Raw genomic sequence first — 27,532 nt, forward strand, 5'->3', positions numbered from 1 at the left:
TCCAGAAGAACTGCCCATTTCTGGAGGTGTGTGGGCAGGAACTAAGCAATGGAGGGAAAGGTGGCCTTGGAAGCCTTTAAAAGAGAGAATCTTCCACATGGCTGCCAGGCAAACCCAGCCCTGCGCGGTTCCCACCCACCCCTCCTCCTGCAGACTCAAGCTCAGCCTCCTGGACTTGGCCATAGAGGCCTCTGGATTCAATCATCCTCTGTGTTCTCATCTGCCCCCCATCTGGTCTGGGAGCTCCACAAGAGTGGGCATTGGACATTTTTATTCACCAGCTATCCAGGGCCCACCAGGGAAGGAAGGTCATGTTTACCTAGCAAGTCCCACAGGCCAGCCCCTCCAGCCAGGTACTTCATACACATTGTTATATTTGATCTTCACAGCCAGCCAGAACCTTGGTGCTATTAGTAGTCTCACTTTGCAAGTCAGCAAACTGAGGTCAGAAAGACCAAACAAGCTGCCCAAAGTCACACGACAACATGACTGCTGAGCAGGTGAAAAGATGAAGGAAGGGGGCTGAGTGGCTGGGGTTCCCGGCTTTCAGCCCCCAGTCCCAAGAGGCATCTGCAGCGGGTAGGCACGCTTGGTTGCTCATCTGTCTCCAACTCTTGGGAGCCCCATTGGTGCACTGAGTAAGGTGGAACCCCATAAACTAACTAACCACAACCGCAGCCTCTGGGTTGCCACTTACCCCTAGCTCGCCATAGCCCCAGCTCCACCCTGCCCCAGCCCTAGCTAAAGCTCTGCGACCGCCCAGTGGTTTCTGCTTGGTGGCAGCTCAGGGAAGAGTGAGGCAGTGCTCAGCCAGCCGGGGCCTGGATGGGGGTAGCTGATCAGATAGGGGAGCCCAGTAACTGCCTGAATCTGATTTAGTCATGCTCTGCTCACGCTGCAGGCTGCCTGTGAAGCATCTTCCTGGACATTTGGCACCTTGGACAAAGACCTGGAAAAAGAAACCTGCAGGCTATAGCAGAAGTATCCACCAATCTCAGCAATAAAGACTGCAAGAAATTCCCTAATACCTACTACATGCAGGCCCAGCCTGCACTACACTTAGTTCTGGCACCAAACCCAAGAGGCAGCTACTATCTTTCCCACTTTACAGACAGGGAAACTGAGGTTCCATTTGACCAGATGGAGCACGAGAGCCCAGAGAAGTGGCAGGAGTGGACCAGCTAGGACCCCTGTGAGCATAGTTCTGAGGCCTCGAGTGGCTGGGAGGGAAGGGGAAGGTTTGGATACCCTTTCCAGGCCCTGTTGGGGTTCCCTATCTGCAATCTCCCACCCATTCCCTCACTGCAGCTCGGGCCTCCTACTTAGAGAAGCCTTTCCTGATATTCTCTTCTGAGGTTAGGTCAGGCCCCTGGGCCAACCGCTGTCACAGTGTATCTTCTCCCAATTGACTGCATCTGCCCAGGTCCATCTCCACAATGGACTGGATGAAAGGAAAAATAGGCAGCAGAGATCCAAGTTTCAGGGCACCCAGCTTCTAAGCCCAGCTTTTCCCTGATTTGCCACAAGGCTGTGGGTGGTCACTTTTGTGCCTGTAAAATGGAGCACCCTGCCCCATACTCAGGGCTGGTAACCATCAGGGAAAAGAAACATTGCAGAAGAAAACCTTCTACCCTTAGAACCAAGGCCTGGAAGACAGCTGTGACCACTCTCCCCCAGGAACCCCCATCCTGGAGTCCACCACATCCAGCAGGGCAGAGCCAACGCATCTAGAAGAGAGGGCAGCTTTCTGATAGATCTGCTTCAACCCCTGATGTGAAAGATAATACTGCTACCCCACTTTCGGACAGCACTTAAAATCTCGGGCCAAACTGCCCCGGACTTAGCTTTGTGGACAGATTGGGCTCAAATCCATGCCTCTTACAAGCAGTGTGACTTTAAACATGCTATTTAATCTTTCTGAGTCTCAGTTTCCCCAACTATAAATGGGGACCTTTTAGTCTTAGACAATTGCTTTTTATTTATATTCACTATCCACACCCCTAGCCTCAGTTTCTACATGTGAAAACTAGGTGCCCTTTCTTTGCAGGCTGATTAAGGATCCGGGAGATGATCGAGAAGGACAGGTCTGGAAACTAAAGTAAAATCCAGAGAAGTGAAGCGACCTGCCCGGACGCACCAGAGGAGATGGCCGTGGTGCGGGGAACCCCCTCCGCGGACGCCCCCGGGCCAGTGAAGGGTCATTTCCTTCCGCGTTCAGCCCCGCCGTCACCTCTCCTGTTTGCCCCCGCCTCGGTGCGGCGGCGCCAGCAGCTGGGAGACCCGGCCCGGCCGGATTTCCTCTGAGGACCTTCGGCTCCTGGAACCACCCGCCCCTCCCGACCCGCGGGGCCGCGGACTGCACGTGCGGCCGCCCCCGGGCCGGGCCTCTCTCCCACCGCGCTGCCTTCGCCACCTCCTCCCGCCCGGCCCTTCCGCCCCGCCCCCTTCGCTCCCGGCCCCGCCCCTGCCGGGGTTCTATCGCAAAGAAGATGCTTCGCCCCGCCCCCTCCGATTCCAGATAAACCGAGTCACGCGGGGGCGCGCGGGCCGGGCGCTAGGACCCCGCGGCCTCGCCGGGGTGGGGGCGTGGCGGGGCGGGTCGGCGGGAGCGGCATTTAAATGGGAGCCGCAGCCGCCCCCCCGCGGGGTCGGCTCCCGTGGGGTGGTGGAGCGGCCGTGCGCCTCCTCGGGCCGTGGCCCCGGGGTCTGGCGCGGGGTGGGACCGGAGGGCAGGTTTGCGCAAAATGTGCCGAGGCTGCCTGCGAGAGGAGCGGCGGGCGCGCTGAGCCAGGTAGGACTGCCCAGCGGGCGAGGCTGGCCGGCCCCTCGGGGACCGACGTTCCGCGCCCCTCGATACCCCCTCCCCTCCCACCGTCCCCACTTCGCGCGTGGAGCTGGGGGTGACCCTCCGTCGTCCCGAGTGGTCTCCAAGACTCCTCTCTCCGCGAGGGGATGAGGCCGGCTTTCCCGTTTGACAGCTGGGAAAACAATGGCTGAACGACCGGGACTTGCCCAGGAACACACAGCTAGTCAAGAGCGGAGCAGGATTTGAATTCAGGTCTCCGGCACCCTCTGATACAGGCCCGGCGTGGGGCTTCCCATCCCATCGTACTTGATAGCCTGCCCATCTCTCTGAGGGGCGGGGGACACCCACGGCTCTCCGAGGGGCCCTGAAGCCAGCCTTCTTCATGCGACCCCACCCCCACTCCGAGCTGCCTGAAATTCCGCCATCACAGCCACATTCCTTTGGGTTAAGGTCTAATTCCCCCGTGGGATGCACATGTCTCCAGAACCGGGCTTGCCCTTAGTGATTCACTGCTCGGTATGAACGGTCGCAGCAACTCTCCCAGGACCCCACTCTGCCAGTAAGTCAGAGGGAGGCTGAGAGGAGGGAGAGAGAGAAACCCAGAGCCCACACTGTGAGCTGGTATGCTCCTGCGCCTACGTGGGGGTCGTTTGCAGGGCTTAAGGAGGGAGATCTTGGCCTTGTGTAGTGGGAACATTTGCTTTGGAGGCAGACGGATTGGATTCTGATCCTGACTCTGCTACCTGTGTGACTTTGGGTAAGTCACCTCTCTGAGCCTCATTTTCCTCATGGGCAAAATGGGGACAAAATAGGGAGCAGTTGGCTCAGCACATGCTAAAGAACACACAGCATTCAAGTCACATAGACCTGAGTAAGTCCCAGCTCCAAAACACTTATGAGCTGGGTAACTCTGGTAAGTTTCTGAGCCTCAGTTTTCTCATCTGTAAAATGGGAATTACAGTTATTGCTTCACTGGGTGGTTGTGAGAATTAAAGGAGATGTATAGGCCAAGTGCTTAGAAGAGTGTCTAGCATTCTTAAATAGTAGGGCTAGGTTTATTATGATTGTAGGCATTGCCCCCCATCCCCATTTCTCTGTCTCTCTCTTTGTCTCTCTCTCACACACACACACATACAACACCCACACACACATACACACACACACAGAGGTATTCTTTGGCACTTCTCCGAGTCAGAATCTTGAGGTGTCTCCTGCCTCTCTTGCCAGGGCCACTTGTCTGCAGGCCTTGGGCCTTCCTCTTCAGTACACCTCACCTGGGATGCTCATTGTCCCAGGTGGGAAGGACACTAAGTGTCCAGGGCACCTTCACAGCCATTCTCCACCTGATCATCACAATGGTCAGGGGTGGCCAGTGGCAGAACGAAACCAGGCTGCTTTATAGATGGGATGCTGAGGCACTGAGAAGTTAAGGGACTTGCCCCAGGGAGCAGGACTGGTGAGTGGTGGAGTTTGGATACAAACCTGGGTCTAAGTGACCCCATTCCTCTCTTTTGAGAGAAAATAGTCCTTAAATACCACACACTTTGTCTTGGGCACCACTGAGGGGCCCTTTCCCATCAGGTGCCAGGGCAGAGTTCTCACGTGCTGCAGGGACAGTCCCTTCTGGATGTGCAGATGCCCACCTTAGGGGTAGGATGGGGTTTGGCAGAGTAGGGGGAAATAAGGGCCCCTTTGGGCATCTCTGCCTTCAGGCTCAGAACCCAACCTGGCCCCTTCCTGTCCTCACTTTGCACTCTCTGCCCCCGCTTTGCCGTTGGTTCACTAGATCTTTAGTGAGCACCTGCTTCATAGGTCTCTGTTCCCACAGAATAAGAAATAAATGATCAGGAAGTGATAAATATGAGGAAAACAATAAAACATGTGAAGAGTTGGGGAAGAGCATTCCAGGCAGAGGGAACCACAAAAGGGCAAAGGCCCTGAGGCAGGAATGCACTTGCCTTGTCTGAGGGACAGCGATGAAGCTCGAATTTGGTGTGTGGTGAGGGGAGGGAAAATGGTAGCTGCAATCAGACAAGACGATGTAAAGCTGGGGTTTTATTGGGGATTTTCAAACACTAGGGATTCATGATTTGATATATGATTATAAAATATCACTGCTGGCCACGTGTAGGACAGATTATAAGGAGTCAGGATGGAAACAAGGAAACGAGCGGGGTGGCTGTTGCTGTGGTCAAGGTTCAGGATCATGCTGGTGCCTCAGTCTGTGGCGGTGATGGAGGAAGGAGGTGGGCAGAGCTGGGGTCTGTATTTCAGGGAAAGCAGTCAGAACCCACTGATGGTAGAAGGAATGCAGCAGTCAGGTGAAGGGAGAGTCAGGGAGAACTGTTCTTGCCAGCATGACCATGTCACCGAGACTCCTGGTGTCAGTTCTCTGTGCTACCCCTGCCTTCCCTGTGCTGTGAGATGGGTATTGGAGGAGATCGGAGCCCCCTCTGCCCTAGGGGCATTCCCCATAGGAGGGGATGGGGCAAACCTCAGAGTGCTTGGTGCTGTGCTTGCTGGAAGCTCAGGGGCTCTGGGAGGACCGGAGGACATAGCCCAGACTTGGGAAACCACAGAATGCTTCTTGGAGGAGGTGACATCTAAGCTGAGACCCGAAGGATGAGGAGGTTTCAGCAGAAGAGGAGAGGGGAGGAAGTGAAGGTTCGGGGTCGTGAAGAGGGGCTCAGAGAACTGAGGGAAATATGAGGTGTCTGGGTTCCGGACACTGAGAGAAGGGACAGTGGGAAATGAGGCAGGAGAGAAGAGCTGGCAGATAAGGCACACTCCCCCAAGGGCCTTGCAGCCCCCACCGAGGGGTTTTCACTCACTTCTGAGTATGCTGACTTTCATATGGGTGGTGACGTTCTGCTTTTTCAGCAGCAGAACAAAATTTCCTGTGAAGGCGCAGCCTGCAATGCAGGTGAGAGTAGGGCAGCTGTGGGGGCAGGGCCTGTGGCCCCGAGGGGACCAGGGAGTGGGGTGTACATGACACCGCCATGGCCCCTCAGAGCAGCCATCTTCACTTAAAATTCACCACTAGTGGGTTCCAGCCCTCAAAGGCCCTGTAAATGCCACTTCTCCTAAGGCACCCTTCAGAGTCACAGTTCGGCACCCATTTACTGAGCACCACTGTGGGAGACCTTACAGTGTAAAGGTTAAGGGCACAGACCCAGGAGCCAGACTGTATTAGTGGTGTGACCTTGGGCATATGGCTTAACCTCTCTGAGCCTTAGTTTTCCCTTTGTAAAATGAGACTGGTAATAATGGAACCAAGAAGTTGAGTTACTGTGAGGATTAAAAGAGTTAACACTTACAGTGTCAAGAAGAGTGCCTGCTGGATAATAAGGCTGTGTAAGTGGCACTTCCATAGAGTGCAAGGGTACTGCAAAAAGTTCATGCAAAGATTTGTATTATCTTTTAATTCTGTTTTTCCACAAACTTTTTGAAGTACCCTTGTATATCTCATTTGATCCTCAACAAAACTTGGCAAAACTTTCGTTAACCTCAGAAGAGAAAACTGAGGCTCAGAGAGGTGAAGTGACTTGTAAAAGGTTACACAGCAGGTCAGTAGAGGAGACAAGAGGGAGCAGTCAGATGTGGGGTACTCTGAGTCCAGTGCTCTTAGAGGGTTTTATGTGTCCTTCCTCGTTAATACTCTGTGTACATATTATGGTCATTTCTGTGCATTTTTTGTGTGACCAGTTCCCAGCACAGAGCCAGACATGAGGAGGCGTTCAGTAAAGGTGTGACCGAATAAATGAATGAATGAATGAAATCGATGGGTTGATTTGTGTTGCCCAGCATTTGGCTCTGTTCCTCAGTGAGGGAGGGAGTGAGCCCCCAGCAGCACTGGTATTCAACTCTGCTGAGGGCCTCTTGGTTCCCTCAACCCCAACCCTAGCTGTTCGTAGAGCGAAGGGCTGGCCCAGCAGGCCTGGGTGCCCCTGAGCAACTGGTGGTTTGGTGGCTTCAGTGAAAGTATAGGGCTGGCGGCCCTCTCCTGGGGAAGTCCACGGGAACAGTGCTGGGGGCAGGGCAGGCCTCCTGGCAGGGCTTCCTGTCAAGGCCCCAGGCCCAGCCCTTGAACAATGGCAAGGGCTCAAAATCAAAAGAAAAAGAGCAAAATCAAAGTGGGGGGGTGGGTGGCGGGTGGGAGAGGCATAGAATAAGGGATTTCATTTAGGGCCTGAGGAGCTGGGATGGGGGGACCTGCTTGTGGCCTGGGTGGAAATGGAGTCAGAGGCCCACCTCCCTACTTCCCTCTACCCCCAGCCCTGAGCGTGGACCAGGGCAACCTTTACGGTTCCTCTGCCTCCTTCGCATCCCCTCCAGGCTGTCTTCTATCAGGTGGGGTCTTTTGAAAATCCAGATCTAACCGAGTCATCTACTGCTGTGAAACTGTTGCTTCCCCTGCGTGATGGCCCAGCCCCTTGGGCTGGCACTGGAGGCCTTTTGTGATGGGCTGCAGCTCCATTGCCCATAGTGCTCCCCGCCCCGTTCACAGCACCTGTATTCCAGCTCTGGTCTGGGGTTTCCTGGAGGCAGGCACAGATGGGGTGGGAGTAGTGGGGGCTGGCAGTGGGAAGGAGCCAGTGGTCTTACAGTGTTCCCCTTTCCTCCCTGCCCTACACAGAGCCATGAGCCACCAGATCCTGCTGCCCCTGGCCGTGCTGACAATAGGCCTGGCTGCCTCCCAGCACCAAGACAAGGTGCCCTGTAAGATGGTAAGAAGCTCTGCCCAGGCAGGGTAAAGGCCACCTCCCCACCACCCACACTAAGTTATCTATTGCCCCAACCCCAGAAGCCAGAAGTTAGAGGAGTCAGGAGAGGAAACAGAATGTACCTTGCATTTAATGAGCTCCTACTAGAATGTTTAAATACCTTATTTACCCAGCACTCCAGACAGGTAAGCACTATTATTTCCATTTTACAGAGAAAGAAACTGAGGCTTGGAGAGGTTAGGTGACTTGTCCACGGTCATTCAGCTGGGAACAGTGGGGCTGATATTGGACTCTGTTCTCCCAAGCTGTCCCCACAGGGGGCAGTGGTCCCAGCTGGGGGATCTAGAATGTGTGTTATGTGTGGGAATTTGAGATGGGCCAGCTAGGAGGGATACCTCTGTACTGGTTCCTCCTAGGGACAAATTCCCTTCTCTAACTGGGCTTCTTGACTTGGGCCTGCCTGCTGGGATGCCTCTCACTTGTGACTGCTCAAGTCAAATGCTGCCTCCTCCAGGAAGCCTCCCCTGACCCTCCCAGGCTGCCCTGGTCTGGTTGCTCCCTCTTATGGGCTCCTGCAGTCCCCAAGCTTTCCTCTATTTCAATACTGAGCATACTAAGCATGTAGGGTTGTTGGTGAATGGGTCCAAGCCTGTCTCACCTGCCACACAAAGAACTTTTCTAGAGCTGGGTCAGGTTTGATTCATTTTTGTCCTTTTTTCCTGCCCCAAGCCAGGAAACTAGCTAGTCCTAAAGTTACTGTGACCCTGTGTGATACAGGGAAAAGAGACCACTTAGGCTGTAAGGCTAGGCAGTCACCAAGGTCAAGGCTGGAGCCTGGACTGGGGAAAGGACAAGCCCTCCAGCAGCCCCACTTGGACCTGGGCTGCTTCAGGAGGCTGGAAGGACTGGCAGCCGCCTGCCAGCAGCTCTTCCCCAGCACTTGCAGTGTCCTGCTGTTGCCACCACTCTTCTCACTCCTCAGAGTTCTTCTGAGATTCCCAGAACCCAGAATAAAAGGCAGGAAGGCATTATCAAATGCAAACACACTTTCTTCCTCGAGGAGACTGAGGCTTGGAGAGATGAAGTTCCTTGGCCACCTGACAGGCCGAGGGAAGCTGGGTGAGCTTTGGAGTCTGGGGAAGTGAGAAGTATATAGGAGAGCACTTTCTGAACTAGCATGGAAGATAATACACGTGGGAGTTAGAGTGAGGACAATGACCCACCAGGGTCCTACAGATAGGAAATGACAGAGTCAGGATTTGAACCCAGCTCTTCTCTATGCTGTCCACGGCCTTGTGCCTCTTCCTCCCCTGCCTCCCTCCCATGTGCAGGTGGTAAGATAGAGTTGGATGGCAAGTCCTCTTCCCTCCTAAGAAGAAAGCTGGGCAGTGACATCCTGATATCTCAGAGACAGTGGGTAGAAGCTCTAAACTCTGGCCAAGGGCCAATTCCCCCAAGATGCCTCCCCCCAAAGCCAGTCAGTGCTGGGAGCTCAGAGCTGAGGGAGGCGTGGGGCCCTAGAAATGGAGTTCTGAGAGCTGCCTGGCTTCATGCCCCTTCCAAGACTAGACTGGAGAGCTGGGCACCCAGTGCAGCCCTGCCCACCAGTAGCCACCATGAGAACCCTAGAGCAGGGGTTCTGGGCATCTGTGCAAAAAGCAAGTCTCAGGCTCTGGGCTTAGTTAGCTTTGTGTTCTGACCCAACTCTCGGGGACTAGTGCCCCGGGAACCCTTTGCCAATCCAGACATGATATGGGTTATGGGTTTGCATGTAGGGTAACACGTGAAGTATGGTATGGTTCTCCCCATACCACAAATGCTCAGTAAATGGTGTTATTTACTGTGCTAGAGCAAAGGACCTGAGTGTTTGGCCAGCTGAGGCCCAGGGGTCAGAGCTCAGCTTGCACCAGCAGGGAAAGAACTTGCCAATGATAGCTTTGAGCTCTTGACTATTTGATTTTGGACAGCTCACATCCCTAAGCCTGTTTCCTTAGGGAGTACAATGGGAACGGGGTCAGTAATGCCTTGGAGGATTAGAGGAAGCAAGGAACCTGTACACTCAGCATGGAGCCTGACACAGGGCTGATGTGCCACATAGTGGCAGTCACTATGTTTTGTTGGTTCTTCGTTAAGACAGGATGATCCAGGGAGCAGAGGATAGTGGCGAGGAGGCTATGCTTAGTGGCCCCACCACACAGAGAAGTTGTGAGGGAGGAAGGGGCAAGGATTGGCAAGGTGGCCAGCGTAGGCTTCTCGTTTACCTGGATGCCCAACAGCAAGGCTCTCCCTGGGTCTCCTGAGGCCTTGATGACGCTGCCTCCCCTGGAGGTGGTAGGGCCAGTCACTGAACTACATGGAGTAGGAAGAGTCACACAGATGCTTGAGGTTGGGCAGCTCCATTCCTCATCCCTGTGCACCTTGGGGCTCTCGGAAAGAAGAGCAGAGCTGAAACAGGTGAAGAACGTCCAGACTTGTGTTCCTTTCCTGCTGGCTCAGCCACTGGCTCACTGAGACCTCGAGCAATTCACTGCCACCTTCAGACCTCAGTTTCCCCATCTGAGAGTTGGATGGGCTGGACTCTTTTTGCTCTAAAGGTCTTTGAGTCTAATCTGAATATATGAATCTTTCCTTTTCTTTGATTTCAGAGAGGTGATTGGTTCAGTGCCTCAGACCTCTACTAAACCGATGATGTCCGTGACTCTCATTCATTAAAAAAATTCCTGAGCAACTTCTGTGGGTCAGATCCAAGGCATCCACATCAATCTAACCAGCCCCTGTTTGCTCTGAACTCACTGTCTAGCTGGTCCCTCCACAGACAGACATAATTCAGGGGGCAAAGCTACAAGACAGGCAGCATAGTCAGGGAAGGCTGCCTGGTGGAGGAGACTCTGGGGCTCAGTGTGAAGAGCTCATCATGCAGATCTGGTCAGGGATGGCATAAGTAGCAGAGGGAGGAGGCCCACTGGTGGGCATGGGAGGGTATGATGAGTGGTGACCAGATGTGGCCACTGCATGTGGGCTGGAGTGGGGTGGGTTGGGAGGTGAGGGGACAGGTTGGCAGGGGCCACAGCCTTGAATGCCCTGCTGAGGGCCCTGGAGGGATTTAAGTAGAGATGCAATAGTCAGAGAGGAGGTTTTGAGCAGTTGCCAGGTGTTTGGCAGGTGGATGGGTCAGAAAGGGTCAATGGAGACCAAGAGGCTGGGAGTAGGATCAGGCCTGAGCTGGGTGGTTGTAGAGGTCAGACCCTTTGCTGGGAAAGACTGGAGTTCCTGGGGGCCTGAAAGATTCGAAAGGGAGACCTACCTATGCATTGAAAGAATTCTGGCCCCAGAAGGCACATTCTATGGAAGGGCAAGAATGAGGCCTTTGGTTGTTAAACACCTGGGTTCAAATCTCAGCTTTGCTCCTCACTGGCTTGAGAGATCCTGGAGTCTCCCTTATCTTCTCTGAGCCTAGGAGGGATCATATCAGACAGGCGGGCTGTTGTGAGGTTCCAATGATACCACAGGCCTGAAAGTGCTAAGTAAAATGTAAGATGCTAAGTGGGTCTGGGGAAGGATGAGTTATTTTCTGGATAAGAAACCAGAGTGGTAATGTGATTTGATGGAGGTTACACAGCAAAATCAGTCTTGTCACCAAAGAATGTGGGTTGGTACCCTGGCCATCTTTTCCCCTACCCCCACCTCCAGGGGCCCAATGCTGGACCAGGCCATGGGAAGTGAGGCCACTGATGGGGATGGGGGTGGGGGTGGGTAGCAGCAGGAGAAAGAAGGTCACATCTGGGGAGTGTCAGCAAGGATGGCAGGCTCAGGGACTCAGAGCTCTGCCCCACAGAATGAGAGCTTGTGTGAGAGCTGAGCGTTGGAGGCCAAAATAAAAGCTGATGACAGGAGTACAAATTGCAGTTGCCCTTCTGGAAATGTTTCTCTCACTGTGGTTTCCAGTCTAACACTGGGAACTTAACTGTCTGGGCCCATAGAAGGGAGCCAGGATGTGGAACCAGGAGCCCTGGGTCCCAGCTTGGCCCTGCTGCTCACTGGCTCTGGGTCACTCTGGGTGACATATGGCTCCGTTTCCTGTAAAATGGGCTAACAATCAGTGCAGGGTTTTTCTTTGTTAGTTCACTTGTCCTTATGTCTGTCAATCATCTCTCCACCTGTCTGCCCATCAAACCTTTCTTGCATCCCTCCCATGCATCCATCATGCCCAACACTGTACTGGGTGCCAGAGACAGAGGCAAGGAGGGGGATTGGGTCATTCAGACATGGGATGATTAGGCTGCAGTGGAGGAAAGTCGAACCCGGAGGAGAGGCCCACGCAAGCCTGTCCAGGCTCTAGTAATCCTACCTAGAGAAGCGTGTCTGGTTCCACCCCCTACCTCACCCATTAATGCCAGCTACTCACTCCACCCTCCTCCCTCCAGGTGGACAAGGAGGTCTTGTGCCAGGGCCTTGGCCTGCTCCAGTTCCCTTCAGTTCTCCCACTGGATATGGAGGCCCTTGACCTATCTGGAAACCAGCTGCGGAGTATCCTGGCCTCACCCCTGGGCTTCTACACAGCACTCCGTCACCTGGACCTGAGCACCAATGAGATCAGCTTCCTCCAGCCAGGAGTCTTCCAGGCCCTGCCCCACCTAGAGCACCTCAACCTGGCCCACAACCGCCTGGCAGCAGGCACTGCGCTGAGTGCCGGTGGTCTGGGCCCCCTTCCGCACCTGATCTCCCTGGATCTGTCTGGGAACAGCCTGTACAGTGGCCTGGTGGAGCGGCTGCTGGGCGAGGCGCCCCGCCTGCGCACCCTCTCGCTGGCCGAGAACAGCCTGACGCGCCTAACCCGCCATACCTTCTTGGGCACGCCTGCGCTGGAGCGACTTGATCTGCACAGCAATGTGCTGATGGACATTGAAGACGGTGCTTTTGAAGCCCTGCCCCGCCTGGCCCACCTCAATCTCTCCAGGAACTCCCTCACCTGCATTTCCGACTTCAGCCTTCAGCAGCTGCGGGTGCTTGACCTGAGCTGCAACAGCATCGAGGCCTTTCAGACGGCCCCAGAAGCCCAGGCTGAGTACCAGCTCTCCTGGCTTGACCTGCACGAGAACAAACTACTCCATTTCCCTGACCTGGCCACATTCCCAAGACTCATCTACCTGAACATGTCCAACAACCTCATCCGGCTCCCTTCAGGGCCACCCCAGGGCAGCAAGGGCATCCATGCGCCTTCCGAGGGCTGGTCAGCTTTACCCCTCTCCAACCCCAGCCGGAATGCCAGCACCTACCCCCTCTCCCAGCTCCTGAATGTAGATCTGAGCTACAATGAGATCGAGCTCGTCCCTGGCAGCTTTCTTGAGCGCCTGACCTCCCTGCGCTTCTTAAACCTCAGCCGGAACTGCTTGCAGGCCTTTGAGGCCCGGCACTCTGGCTCACTGCCCTGCCTGGTGCTCCTGGACTTAAGCCACAATGCTCTGGAGGCACTGGAGCTGGGCCCCAGAGCTCTGGGGTCCCTGCGGACACTGCTCCTACAGGACAATGCCCTGCAGGACCTGCCCCCGTACACCTTTGCCAGCCTGGCCAGCCTTCAGAGGCTCAACCTGCAGGGGAACCGGGTCAGCCCTTGTGGGGGGCCAGGTAAGCATGGACCCTCAGGCTGTGTGGCCTTCTCTGGCATCTCCTCCCTCCGCATTCTGAACCTGGTGGATAATGAGATGGAGACCCTCAGGGCAGGGGCCTTCCTGCACACCCCACTTACTGAGCTGGACCTCTCTGCCAACCCTGGGCTGGATGTGGCCACTGGGGCTTTGGCAGGCCTGGAGGCTTCATTAGAGGTCCTGGCACTGCAGGGCAATGGGCTGGCGGTCCTGCAGGTGGACCTGCCCTGCTTCAGCTGCCTCAGGCAACTCAATCTTGCTGAGAACCGCCTCAGCCACCTGCCTGCCTGGACACAGGCGGTGTCGCTGGAGGTGCTGGACCTGCGGAACAACAGCTTCAGCCTCTTGCCAGGCAGTGCCATGGGCGGCCTTGAGACCAGCCTCCGGCGCCTCTACCTGCAGGGGAATCCGCTCAGTTGCTGTGGCAATGGCTGGCTGGCTGCCCAGCTGCATCAGGGCCGTGTGGATGTGGACGACACCCAGGATCTGATCTGCCGCTTTGGCTCCCAGGAGGAGGTGTCCCTGAGCCAAGTGCGTCCTGAGGACTGTGAGAAGGGGGGGCTCAAGAACGTCAACCTCATCATCATCCTAACCTTCACACTGGTCTCTGCCATCCTCCTCACCACGCTGGCCACCTGTTGCTGTGTCCGCCGGCAGAAGTTCAGCCAACAGTATAAAGCCTAAAGAAGCTGGGAGACCCTTCCAGGTCAATGGGGGAGCCTGAGCCACAGAGAAGAGTGGGGACTGACCCAAGGTCACACAGTGAGCCAGAGTCCAAGAACCCTGGTCCCTCAATCCCAGCCCAGGACTCCTTTCTCTGCATCCTGCTGCATTGGTGGGTGACCCACTTTCCAGGCTGCATATGTGGCCCAGCCATGCAAGCCGGAAGTTGGGCAGTTTCAGGGCTGGCAGAGGGTAATGTTGACCCACTGGATCAACAAATCTTCACCGAACATCTGTTTTGTGCCATACCCTGCTCTAGGGATGCTGGTAATGAGACACATTCCTGCCCTCAAGCATCTCCCAGTCTGGTAGGAGAGTGGCCACAGAGCTGTGCTGTGGCCAAACAGGGTGATCAGGGCTCGAGGTGCGGAATCCAGGACTCCAGAGCTCTGCAGCACCAGCCGGTTCAGTGTGAAGAGTCCTGCCCCAGCCATGCCAGGGCAAGCGAGGGCCAACCCCGGGAGGATTTGTCTGAGGCGTTTCCAAGCAGACTGTTTGTCACATCTTTTGATAATGACTTTCAGCTTCTCTGGAAAATGAAGAGCTTGTGACCGGAAGAGAGAACTGGAGCCACATGAGTATGTCTTGGATCCAGTGCTATTTATTAGGCAGGCTGCAGCAGCTCCAGCAGAGTCTGGTTAAGAGGTCGTCACCCTGGGCTTCAGCCAGTGCTGGACCATTCCATTTCCTGCTCTGGACAGACTCTCCCTACCTGGCACTCTCGTGTTGCATACAGTGACTCCAGTACTGCCCTAACGCCTGACTCCTTCCCCCACCCTGACTGCTGAGCCAGGAGTTAGACCCTTAGGTATCTGGTTCTGTTTTGCATACAGCTTGGCAGCTGTAGATGCAAATCCAAGCCTGTGTCTGCCTTTGTGCAACAATCCTTGGAGGTTGGTATTTTATCCCCATTTTACAAAAAAAGGAAACCAAGGTTCTAAAAGTCTCCCTCCAGGGCCCCACAGCTAAGAAATGCCACAACGGGGATACAAACCCACATCCTCAGTCTCCAGGGCCTAAGCTTTGCTACTGCAGGGGCTGTGGGCTATTGGGTGGACAGGAATGGCCCCACATCACTTGAACAGGGCCTGGAGTATCCTGTGCTGTGCGTACCCACTCTCCTCTCTTCTTTCTCTGCCTCAGTTTCCCTCATCCCTCCTTTGCAGACTGGTATGGGTTCTCCATATTCTCTTCTTATTCTTGCATTCTTTCATTCCCTCTCCGTCTATTGAGACTAGCCTGGAGTTTGAGACCATTGAGTCCAACCTCCCCATTGCACAGAAAGGGAAACTGAGGCTTAGGAAGGGAATGGGGCTTTCTCAGAGCTGCTCTAGTCAGTGAAAAAAGTAGATTCAGACCTTATTTGGGGTGGGGGTGACAATGGGGGCTGGACCTGAGTGACTTCTTTGTGTCTCGGCTATCATGTCACAGTATGATGCTGACTGCAGACTTTCTGCTCCTCTTCATGGAGGTATATTTTTCCTCCAGAAAAAATAGGTAGAAAGACCCACCCAGATGATCCCCTGTCCCTCATACCATGGACTCATGAGCTGTCTGGGAAGAAAGGAAGCCCTGGGGCCAGCCCAAGGCCCTGCAATGTTGTCTTCATCCTCTTACCTGTCCTGGCCCACGGTCTGGCTCATGATTAACGCTCAGTAATGTGTGAGAAAATGAAAATGCCACTCCACCTGGCCCACTTTACAGATGAGAAAACTGAGTCCCAGAGAGGGTTAAGGACTCAGAGAGTCAATGGGCAGAGTTGGGGCTAGGCCCTGGTGGTGCGTGGGGCAGCCGGGTGGACCCAGTCGTGGAGGGGATCACGACCACAGGTGCTACTGCACACAACACTCTTCCTCAGGCCTGGAGGCCCAGGTGGTGGCCCCTATGCCTGATCTTTGAAAACACTACACAATGCTGCTGTCACCTTCCAGGAGACAGGCCACAGCACATGCCTCGGGACCAGCTCTTTGTATAACCCATATGAATGTATTAAATAGTTTTGGAGAAACTGTGGCCTGCCGGCCTCTTCTGTGCTGCGGTCCTCAGTATCACTATGGCAAACCCCTGGGGAGACACTGAGGCTCTGTGTCATCACCACCCTGGACCTTGGGGCCTTGGCTACCATCACAGCTCCTGCCACACCTCCGTCCCCTCACACTCAGCAGACAAGCATGCTCCCCACCCCAGCACTGAGGAACTCATGGCTTTCACTCATCTCCTTCCTTCTGCAGCTACGTGTCGCCTCCTTTTCTCTGTCTCACCCCTCTCTGCACCATCTCAGAGGCAGTGCTGCCTCCCGGGGGGTCCTCACCCTCACCCCTTCCTCTCTCCTTCACTCCCCTGCTCTTCTCTATCTTTAGCCTCTCCCTTTCTACCCGCCTGTTCCTCTCAGACTTCAGTGGGACTCATGTCTTGTCCATCCTAAAAATAGTAAAAAGACCCTTAAATCATTTTCCCCTTCCTTCTGCTCTTCACAGGCACACTTCTTGGTAAAGTAGCTTCCCCTCCCCGTCTCACCCCACCCCCCAGGCTACCTCCAGCCCCTCCCAGCCCCTCACTGCCCTTGCTAAGGTCTCCCAGGGTGTCCTTTACCAGACTCAGCACACTATTCAGACCTCACACCCCTGCCCCCAGGCCTCCCTTGGCGTCTGACCCCGAATGGGAAGCTGCCTCCCCTCTCAGGCCACTCCTTCCCTGGCTCCTCCACGTGCTCCCCCTCATCAAGCATCTCTAAGTGATGATCACCAGGACTCATCCCAGGCCTCATTGCTGCAGCCGCCCCATTGCTCTGAGGGCGAGGCCCACATCTCTGTGTCCAGCCCCATTGCTCCTGAGTGTCCAGCCCTGTTACCAGAGGCCTCCCCAGCTAGAGGGCTAAAGGTCTCCCGGGTGCTGGAGAATGTAGTGAGCAGCTGGGCTGCAGATCAAGGTTGAACCTGGAAGAAGAGCATTCCTAGTGCCTGGATGGGAGTTGGAGGATGGGGGCGTAGGGAAGGGGGCCTGAGGTAGGGGACAGGAGCTGACTCGCCTGGGGTGGGACGGAGGTGAAGAGTGAGCCCTGAGAGGTGGCCAGGGGCCTGGGGCAGAGTCCGGAGGGCAGGAGTGATCCCTCTGGCCCTCCTGTCTCCCATTTTGCAGCATTGCCTGCTTGTCCCCTCGTGGCCCCCGCTTCTCAGCAGCCCGCACCCAGACATGCCACCTTTGTAGGTGCCAACCTCTTCCCGACCTGCCTCTCCCCCAGCTCCAGCTCAGTGTTGCTCCCCACGCCAGCACCGTGGGTGCGTCCCTCAGGCCAAGCAGCCACCCAGCCCCCCACGCTGACAACCCTGCCTCCTGGAGGTTTCTCCAGCCCAATCCTTCTCTGCTCTGTGACCTCTCACCTCCCAGTTCCTGCTCCCAGCTCCTACTCTCCAAAGGAAAATTTTCAGGGCCTGTTGCATGGGGTGGGGCTGGGGTGAGAAGGCAAGCGGCTTGGCCCCCTGGCCCATAGTGGGAGCTCAGTGAAGGCCTGAGGGGAAGGCGGCAGCGGGCTGCACACCAGGCCCCTGACCCCTTTTCCTGGCAAACAGGGGAGATCGCTCACCTGGCCAAGACCCCCAGTGAGGCAGAAATTCCTGTTTTCAGCCAGCATGAACACAGCTGCCAACTAGGTCATCAGAGCATCCGCCTTCCCAAGCTCTCAGCCAGTTCCAGGGAGAGGGGAGGCCCTCCCCGCCCTGTGCCACAGACAGCCTGAGGTGCCAGGTCACCCACCCACTCAATTCAGTGAGCTGTTATGCATCTGCCAGGCACAGACCGGTGCCCCACCAGCCGCCTCACCCCCTCAGTCCCCCTGTGCTGGCCGCGTCCCCTGGGATCTGGGATCCACCATCTGCTTTCTGTGCCCCTGTCCTTGAGACAGTGCACAAGGCTCCAGGAGGTGGGGTCCCTGCTGCCCTCCAGCCCCCGCTTTCTCCCCACCTCCTGCAATGTGCTCAGAACTGACAATTATTGAGCCCTTCCAGGGTGGCCCCGTGCTGTAATGTACATTGTCATGTTTAATCCTAAAAATCTTTGAAGAAATTTCTATTGTTGACATCTTCATTTTGGATGAGAAACTGGGACTCCAGAGCTGAACCCAGGTTTGCCCCACTCCAGAACCAGCAGTCTTAACCATTAGGCTGCACTGCCTCCTGACCCTCCCCATCACTGGCTCTCTCCCGCCTCAGCTGAAATGTCTCACCCACCCTGACCCACCCTGCAACTACTCCTTCTACAACCCTTGCCTGCATCACCTCCTCTGAGGAGACTGCCCGGATTTGCCTCCTCCAGCTGCCCACAGCCCTGGGCTGCCCTCAGCCACAGCATTGGGATGTCTGCCTGATCTGCTACCAGGCCAAGAGCTCCCAAAGCCCTCTCTGTGTCCCAGGGCCTGGGAGCCTATGCAGATGGCCGCAAGCTAAGAAAACATTTCATGAATGAATCCCTCCAGGATTTATAAGCTTGTGGGATCAAGACCAGCCCCCAGACAGAGAACGGTGTTATACGGCTTCTCAGACAGACCCAGGGGACACAGAGAGGACACAGAGGGGGACATCGGGTGTGGGCTGCCCAGAGGCAACAGTGGCCAGTGGGGAGACAAGAAAAGAATCTTCGTTTCCCTCCAGGTTCGTCGTGCCTCTAGGACCCTGTCTTATCCTCATCCCTCTCCCTGCACCTCTGCTCCCTCCTCCCCCACTCCTCTCATCTCCTTTCCCTCCCTTGGTTATCTGTCCTCACCGCCACCCCCATCTCACTGGAAACAGTTGGGGCTGTGGTGGCTGAGAACGGGGAAGGGTGGAGTGGGGGGAGGCCCGAGCTGTTTATAGGAACTGGAGAGGCTCCATCCATCAGCTCTGTTTGGAGCTGGAGACCAAGCATAATAAATACCCTGGCTCCTCCCCAGCTGTGCTTTCCCTGAACTTGGCCATCAGAACTCCAAATCTCCCCAGCCTGCTGGTTCTCAGGACCCAGCTCCCCCCACCCCCTGCCCCACTCCCATCTTCTACCAAGCTGCCCTGGAAAGAGCCCTGCCTCTGGGACCAGAAATGCAGGGCTGAGTCTAGGCCCTGCTACTCCTTCACTGGGGGAGCAAGGGCAAGACAGACTACTTGCCTGTGCCTCCATTTCCTCATCCGTGAAATGGGGTCATAGTCACTGCTTCCCCCCTCTCCCCAACTCACAGTGCAGTTCATTCATTAGGCCAGAGTGGCTTGAACATCCACTCTGTGCTAGGCTCTTGGCCCTGTGGGATACATGGGGACAGTTGGACAGAGCCTCTGTCTAAGGGGTGGAGAGAGGGGCCACAGCACAGCACAGGCCAGGAAGTGGTCAGCGCCATGAGGGAGGTCCAGCTTTCGTGCTCAGTGAGTTTGTTTGCAACAGGGAGCGGCCCTTCCAGCTGGAGGAATGAGGGGAGACTTTGAGTGCATCTGGGCTGGCCCTGCTAGAAAGGGTAGGATTTCACCATGTGGAGATGGGGAGAGGCTCGTCCAGGCAGAACAAACAGCATGAGCAAAGGCCTGGCAGTGGGAAGACCCTGGACATGCATTGGGAATGGAGAGAAGTCTGCCTATGCCCAGCCTCCACCCCATCACTTCCAACCTTATCCTCTCTGATCTTGCAGCACCTTTCACTTGGAACTTCCAGCCTCTGGAATCTTGTCTCCTTCCCTGGAGAGCTTCCAACTCACCCAGCTCAGCTCTCCCAAGTTGTGGAAGCATTCCCGGAATTCTGCCGTCATGTCCCCTCTCCCACCTCCCACCAGAAAGCCCCACTAGAAATCAGAAGACCCAGATCAGGAAAAGCCATTGGCCTATTGATATGTTTATAGAATGTATGAGGGAATAAAGGAATGAATAAAAGAGTGGGTCAGAAAAAGACAATAAATGAGCGAGTAAATGATCGAAAGCAGCCAACATTTCTTGAGCCCTGCTACATTCCATACTGGGCGCTACACATAAAAGGTCCCTGCTCTTGTGGTGTTTATAGCTCACTGAGGAAATAGACATTAAACACACACACACACACACACACACACACACACACACACACACACAAATAAAAACAATGGCGAAGTGTGATGAGTGCTACGAAAAGAAGCAACAGGGAGTCGTAAGTGAGATGGGGCAGGACTCAGAGGAGCCCTCTCTGAGGATATGGTCTAAGCTGAGACTGAAGGAGGACTTACGTTGAGAGAGCAAGTGAATGAATATTCCTCGTACCCTCTTCCTTTACTCCCATGAATTTGTCATGATGTCCAGGAGGGTGAGGACTGAACTCTGGACCCTGAGGTCTGTTTTCATGGTTTCCTGGTCTTCCATGGCCTTTCCCTCAGGGTCTTGACAGCCCCATTCTAGAATCCTGGGGAAAACATGGAAGGCCACATATAGGGTGGTAGGAATTACGGTAAGGGCGCGGGGGTCCCAGAAGTCAAGCATTGTGAGGGAGGGGCTGGCTAGGCTGCAAAATGAGAGAGTTCCATTACACAGGGCTCTTCTTTTTAATTTGCTTTTTGGCAGAGGATGGACTTGGTTCCCTCCTCTCTTTCCACACCACCCATGTCAGCTTGCACCACCCCTCCTCTTCTATCCCGAGAGACCCATATTAAGATTCTTGTATCTTCTGTGTTTTTTCTCTATAATCAAGTAAGCATTGACAGACACAGTGAAACTGTATGCAAATATACATATGCATGTCTCAGGGATTTTTGAACATTGTTTTATAAAAACAAGATCATATTCTATACACTTCCCTGTATCTTGCATTTTTTATTGAACAGTACTTCAATAAAACCCCCCTGTATTAGTTCTTTTTGTGTTGCTATAACAAAATACCTGAAACTGGGTGATTTATAAAGAAAAACATTTATTGCTTACAGTTTCTGAGGCTGGGAAGTCCAAAGTCCATCTGGTGGTGGCAACAGTGACCCAGGGGTCTCACATTGCAAGATGGTGGAAACAGAGAGCAGAGAGAAAGAGAGACACTTTCTTTTTAAAGCCCTCAGAACCACGCCCCTGACCACCTTTTTAATCCATTCACTACTGCACAGTCCTATAATCTAATCACCGCTTTAAGGCTCCACCTTTCAATTACCATCATAGGATTTCCCACTCTCTTAACAGTCACAGTGGGGGCTATGTTTCTAATATGTAAAACTTGGGAGCACAATTCTAGCTTCAGTGAGTTTGGGGGGACATTATTCAATTCACTACACCCCCTAAATAAACTGATATAGCTCTGATTCACTTTTCACATTGCATAATATAGTGTGAATATTGATGGACATTAGCTTTATCTTTTCTTGCAGCTATAAACATACTGCAAAAAAATCCTTGTTCATATTCCTATACTCTCTAAGGGTGGTGTTTCTGTGGAATAAATACCTAAAAGTGAGGTTCTATGTCAATGTGTGTATATATATATTCTATATATTTTAATATAGATTATATATTAATAGATATAATTTTAACGAAGCTTACTTTTCAAAATGACAGTAATGTTTCACATTTCCACCAAACAATGTATGAGAGGATCTTTTCCTGTGCTTCCCTGCCAGAAATGCAGGTTTTGGCTATGGGTGTAAAGTGAACTCTCATTGTTTTTTTAAATTGCATTTCCCCTCTTTTGAATTTGAGCAGCTTTTCATTAGTTTTTGGCCACTTGGATCAACTCTTCTGTGAATTGCCCACTTTTCTATTGAGTTAAATTTTCCTTGTCAATTTGTAAAACCTCATTGTACACTATAGATATTAAACTTTGTCTAAAATTTTAATAACAAATGTTTTCCAAATCATTTGTTTATTGGCCCTGCTTATATATCTTTTGGACTACAATGTTTTTCAGGGCCTCACTCTTCCTTTATAGGTTCTTGATTTGATTAAGTTTCACTCAGACTGTTCATATAGTCTTCTGAATTTTCTTGTAAGATTTTTTTGTTTTTCTTTTTTGCATATGTCTTTAAATATCTGAAATGTATTTCTGACTATGAAGTTGAATAATCATCAAATTTTACTTGTTTCCAGATGGATAGTAATTGTGCCAACATCATTTATTAAATAATTAAAAGGTCACTTTGTAAAATATTAAATTCTGATATACATTTAAGATCTATTTCTGGATTTCCTACACTGTTTCACTGATCTACTTCTATTCCTATGCCAATACCCTAATAATAATAATTCATTGTTATTATTTTCCATACCTTTGTGGCTATTCTCAGAGATGTTCTCTTCAGTATAAACATCAGGATCATTGCACTGTGTTTGAAATTGATTTGGGGAGGTTTGATATTTCTATGATAGTAAGTCTTTTTATCCCAGAGCATGGTATGTTTATTAGTCTGTTTCTGTTGCTTTTGACAGAAATTCCTGAAACTGTGTAATTTATGAAGAAACAATATTTACTGCTGTCAGTTTCAGAGTCTGGAAAATCCAAAGTCCAGGGAACACATCTGGTGAGGGCCTTCTTTGGTGATGACTTCAGTGACACAGTGTGTCACATGGCAAAATGGTAGAAGCAGAGAGAGAGACTAATTCCTGAATCCTTCTCCTTTTAGAGCCCTCAGAACCATGCCGTGACCACCATTAGACTATCAGTGGATTAATCTGTTCACTTGAGCGAGCATGTTCCTCATTATCTAACCACCTCTTCAAGGCCCCACATTTCAGTTACCATAATAGGATTTTCCACCATCTTAACACTGTCACAGTGGGGATTAAGTTTTGGGGAGACATTCAATCCACAGCAGTATGTCTCTCATTTGTTCAGATCTTTTGTTCTATCCTTTCACAAGATTGTATAGCTTTCTTCATATAAGCCCTATGTCTTTCTTGTTGATTTTATTCCTGAGTACTTTGTAGTTTTTGTCAGTACTTTAAATGGACTGTTTTTTTTTTTCTGTTTCTGTTTCCATGTGTTTATTGTCCAAGATGAGAAAAGCAATTGGGTTTCGTATATTTATCTAGTATCCAATAGCCTTATCAATTTTTCTTAATAATTCAAGTAGTGTTTTCTCTTTCATTTTGCATTTATTTTTGTTTTTGTTTACTTGCTAGAGGTTCTTGGAGCTAGCAAGTTAGCTCCAGTTTGGTTAGCTCAGTTTGTTTAGAGCGTGGTGTTGATAGAGGCTCTTGGGTTTTCTAGGTATACAATCATTTAATTGCCTTGATGTTTCCACAACTCTCTTGACACTTTCACCACAGTAGCATTGGCCTCCAGCCATCTCTCTCCTCACCCAGCCTGCATCCAAGTTGCCCACCGCAAAGCTCCTCTTCTCATCTCTCTTCCCAAGATCAAGATCCAATCTTCTGTCTCTGATTTACAGGAGCAGGGTGGAGGTGTGTTTGTGGGGGGGGCTTGGAATCCCTGCTGCTTTGTTCCACAGAATGAATTTGTTCCACCCTAACTGAAATTCCATTCTCCTCCTCGAGCAAATGTTGAAAACCCATGGCCTATGGGCAAGACTTAGCCTTTAGACATGCTTTATTTGGGCCACACAGTGGTTTATAAAATTTTCAATTAATTGCCAATGTATAAAAATTGAAAGAGTTGTTTTATATGAGAACATATAAAAATCTGGATTTCTGATTTTTCTTAAAATCCTAGAAAATCTGAGAACCAGGCCCTCAGTCCCCAGGAAAATGAATGGCAGAAGGTGTAAAATTGCACCTTCTACCTAGACTGTGAGCTCTTCAAGGGCAGGGGATTATTCTGTCTCCTCTGTACCCCCAGCCCCTGACATAGGGCCTTGCTCCAGGCAGGCGCTCATGAAAGTCTAATCCCTTTCCTTCAGTATCATGTACAAGTTTTAAAGAAATGTGAGTTAATCCATATAATAAGAGTTCTGAACTTTATTATGCCCGGAATATTTTCGCAGTCTGGTAAAGCCTAGGGACCCCTTCTCAGAATAAGGTTTTTAAATTCATTAAAAAAAAAAAATACACAAAGGAAGCCAATTTTATTTAATGCAGTTATCAAAATATTAAAAAATAAATTGCAATTTAGTAATACATGTTTTTATTAGTACATTACATAACAAGATTTAGTGGTGGTTCTAATAGCTACTATAATTTCAAAGCACTGATGAGCATGAATGGTATTTTGAGAGATCTGCAACAATTGTAACAAGGCATGAAAACACCTGTGATTGCTGTTGGCTACAGGACTGCTGAAGTCACAGGTACTGCTTATACTACAGGGATTTGTGGCCTACATTTCAGATGAAAGAATGATTACATTTCACTGAAAGGCTAATGATGAAAATAAAGATGTAATTTTTTTCTCAACCAAGTTCACAGACCCCAAGAATTCTACCCACAGGTCCCATGGGTTTCAGATCAAAACCTCTCCTTTTCAGAGAAGGTGCTAATGGCAGCCACAACTGAGCCACAATAACACAGAAACATGATCCCATGGAAATCACCCCAATCTTGGGTGTTCTCACTCAGGGCAGGGCTGGGGTGTAAATTAGATCACCTTTTTTGGAGGGCTCTTTAGCAATATGTTCCAAGCATCTTAAAAATGCGCATCTGCTTTAATCCAGCAATTCTGTTTCTAGGAGTTTATCCTAAGGAAATAAAGATGTAGCCAAAAAAAGAAAAATTGAGTGTGAAGTTGTTTAGCATAGCCAAGGACACATCCAATTTTTGTGGAGCCTGAAGTTTATACAATTTAGCAGCCCCTTCAACACAAAAAATACAAAATTACGAATATACAAGAGCTGGATCCCTCTCCAGCACTTGAAAAGGCCCTGTGCAAGTGAGGGGCCCTTCATCAGCTTCACGGAAATTCACCTAGTCATAGCATTGTTAATAACAATCTAAAATTAGAAACAACCTAAAAAAGCCAACAATTGGGGGACTGATATAATAAATCATAGTATATTTATACAAGAGAACACTAATCAGTCATTTAAAATGATATTAATGTAGAGGTCTATTTACTGACACGGATGCTGAAAACATAGTATGAAGTGAAAAAGAGCAGATTACAGAATGAAGTGTGCAGTAAGATCCCAGTTTTGTTAAGATAACATATTAATTATGCATAATAGAATTTTAAAATGGGACTTTTCATGTCTTAGAATTGCTGCTGTATCCCAAAGCCTCAAAAGCAGCACCAGACACAATCCAGCAGGACTTGGACAGATTGTGACGCCCCCAACCCATCACCCGCCTCCAGGCACTGTCATGGGAGAGGAGGATGGATGCTGAGGCCTTCTGTGGGGACTGTCACCTCAGTGCCATACTTTACCCCACATGGCTCCTGCCAAGCAACCGGGGCTTCCTTGGAGTTTGGAGGACACAGAGCCTGAGCTCACCTCTCCCCTGGAAAAGTCTAAAGGTGAGAGGCCAGTGGGAGCTGCCTCTGGTGGCTGTGCAAGGGGTGGGGGCTGCAATGGGAGCAGACTGTGCTTGCAGAGCTTGGCAGCAAAAAGCAGAAATGTTTCCTGTGAGGCCAACTGGACACAGTGCAAAGTAGCAGGGCATGGAGCTGTCTTGAAAGATCCCTACCCAAGAAGACTGCCCTCTAGGGCAAGGGGACCCCTACAGAAGGAGTGCACCCCTCAGCAGGAGTGGAGGGGCAGGACAGGTGACGGGCCAGGGAGTATGCTCTCAAGCCCAGGAGCCAGCTGGAGGAGACTCACGAAAGAGGCTCTAGGCAACCCACAGAGTGTTTGTCCCTCGAGAGCAGGGGCCAGAGTTTGGGCATCTGCCTCCCAGGGAGGTCTAATGCCAGTTTATAGTGACTCCATTCAGAGTAGACCTTGCACTGCCTTTACCTCCCTGCCTCAATCCCCACTCGACCCTGAACCTGATTCAAAGGTGTAGGACAGAAAAAGAGAGAGACAAACCAAACTCTTTCCTCACTGCAGGTCTTGAAACTGGATCTGGGTGAGAGCTATAGAGGAGGAAAGAGCTCTAAATTGAATGAGAAACTCCAGTTTGTTTAGGTGAGGTACAATTTACATATGGTAAAATTCACCCTTAGTAATGTTTTGACAAGCACATAAAGTTGTGTAACTATCCCCACAGTTAAGATATAAAACATTTCCATCGCCCCAAAAAGTTCCTTTGTGCCCCTATAGAGTCTACTTCTTTCTCCTTCCCCAGCGCCTAGCAATCACTGATCTGTTTTCTCCTAGAGTTTTGCCTTTCCAGAATGTCATATCAATGAAATCACACAGTATGTAGCCTTTTGAGTCTGAGCTCTTTTACTTAGTAAAATGCATTTGAAACTATCCATATTTTTTAAAGTAACAGAGGATCTTTCCTATTACTGAGTAGCATTTCATCGAATGGATGTTCCACAGTTTGACTAACCATTCAGGTTTTTTTCAGTTTTTGCCAATCATAAATAAAGCTGCTATAAACATTAACATACAGATTTTTGTGAGAACACATGTTTTCATTTCTCTTAGGTAAATGCAGAGGAGTGGGAATGGTGGGTCACATGGCAGGTGTTTGTTTCACTTTCAAAGACACTGCCAAACTGTTCTCCAAAGTGATGGTTCAATTTTTAAATCCCATTAGCAATGTATAAGACACATCCTTACGAACATTTAGTATTGTCATTTTTTTCTTTAATACATTTAATATAGGAGACTAAAGATTTGTTTTGTTTTTTAAATAGACTTTATGTCTTAGAGCAGTTTTAGGTTCACAGCAAAACTGAGTGGAATGTACAGAGTTCCCATATATGCACTTTCCCCACACGGGCACAGCCTCCTTCACTATCAACATCCCCCACCAGAGGGGTGCATTCGTTACAATCAGTGAACCTACACTGGCACAGCATTACCACCCAGAGTCCCTAGTTTACATGAGGGTTCAGCCACGGTGCTGGACATTCTACAGATTGGGCAAATGGAGAATGACATGTCTCTACCATTATAGCATCAAACAGAGTAGTTTCACTGCCCAAAAAATCTTCTGTGCTCTGCCCGTTCATCCCGCCCTCCCCACTAGCCCCTGGCAACCGCCGATCTTGTATATGTCGCCATGGCTTTGCCTTTCTCAGAATGTCATATAGTTGGAATCATACAGTATGCAGCCTTTGCAGACTGGCTTCTCTCAGTAAAATGTATGTCAATTTTCTTCATGTCTTTTCACGGCTTGATAGCTCATGTCTTTTTAGTGCTGAATAATATTCCATTGTCTAGATGTACCACAGTTTATTTATCCATTCGCCTACTGAAGGACACCTTGGTTGCTTCCAAATTTCAGCAATTATTAATAAAGCTGCTCTAAATATCCATGTACAGGTTTTGGTGTGGACATAAGTTTTTAACTCAGTTGGGTAAATACCGATGAGTACGACTACTGGATTGAATGGGAAGAGTATGTTTCACTTCCTAAGACACGGCCAAACCGTCTTCCAAACTGGCTGTACCATTTTGCATTCCCTCCAGCAACATATGAGAGTTTCTGTTACTCCGTATCCTCGACAGCATTTGGCATTGTCAGTGTTTTGGATTTGGGCCATTCTACTAGGTGTGTAGTTGTATCTTATTGTTGTTTTAATTTGCAACTTCTTAATGATATATGCTGTTATTTGTCAAATTCTCTTTGGTGAGGTGTCCAGGTCTTTTGCCCATTTTTTAATTGGGTTGTTCA

At 51.1% G+C, this 27,532-nt stretch overlaps 1 protein-coding gene across 2 annotated transcripts; it reads left to right on the forward strand.

Moving 5' to 3' along the window:
• Positions 1 to 2,678: 2,678 nt before the first annotated feature.
• On the forward strand, positions 2,679 to 15,870 carry LRRC32 (leucine rich repeat containing 32). 2 transcript variants are annotated; one of them, XM_063093939.1, is made up of 3 exons: positions 2,679 to 2,791; positions 7,443 to 7,533; positions 11,955 to 15,870. In XM_063093939.1, exons 2-3 carry the CDS (start codon positions 7,447 to 7,449, stop codon positions 13,857 to 13,859), a joined length of 1,992 nt encoding a protein of 663 aa, XP_062950009.1. In that variant the 5' UTR covers positions 2,679 to 2,791; positions 7,443 to 7,446; the 3' UTR covers positions 13,860 to 15,870. The 2 variants fall into 2 exon arrangements, with proteins under 2 accessions (XP_062950009.1, XP_062950010.1); XM_063093940.1 differs by lacking the exon at positions 2,679 to 2,791 and adding an exon at positions 3,496 to 3,563.
• The last annotated feature ends 11,662 nt before the right edge of the window (positions 15,871 to 27,532 follow it).

The sequence above is a fragment of the Cynocephalus volans genome, chromosome 4, assembly GCF_027409185.1.
Source record: "Cynocephalus volans isolate mCynVol1 chromosome 4, mCynVol1.pri, whole genome shotgun sequence".
Classification (NCBI taxonomy): domain Eukaryota; kingdom Metazoa; phylum Chordata; class Mammalia; order Dermoptera; family Cynocephalidae; genus Cynocephalus; species Cynocephalus volans.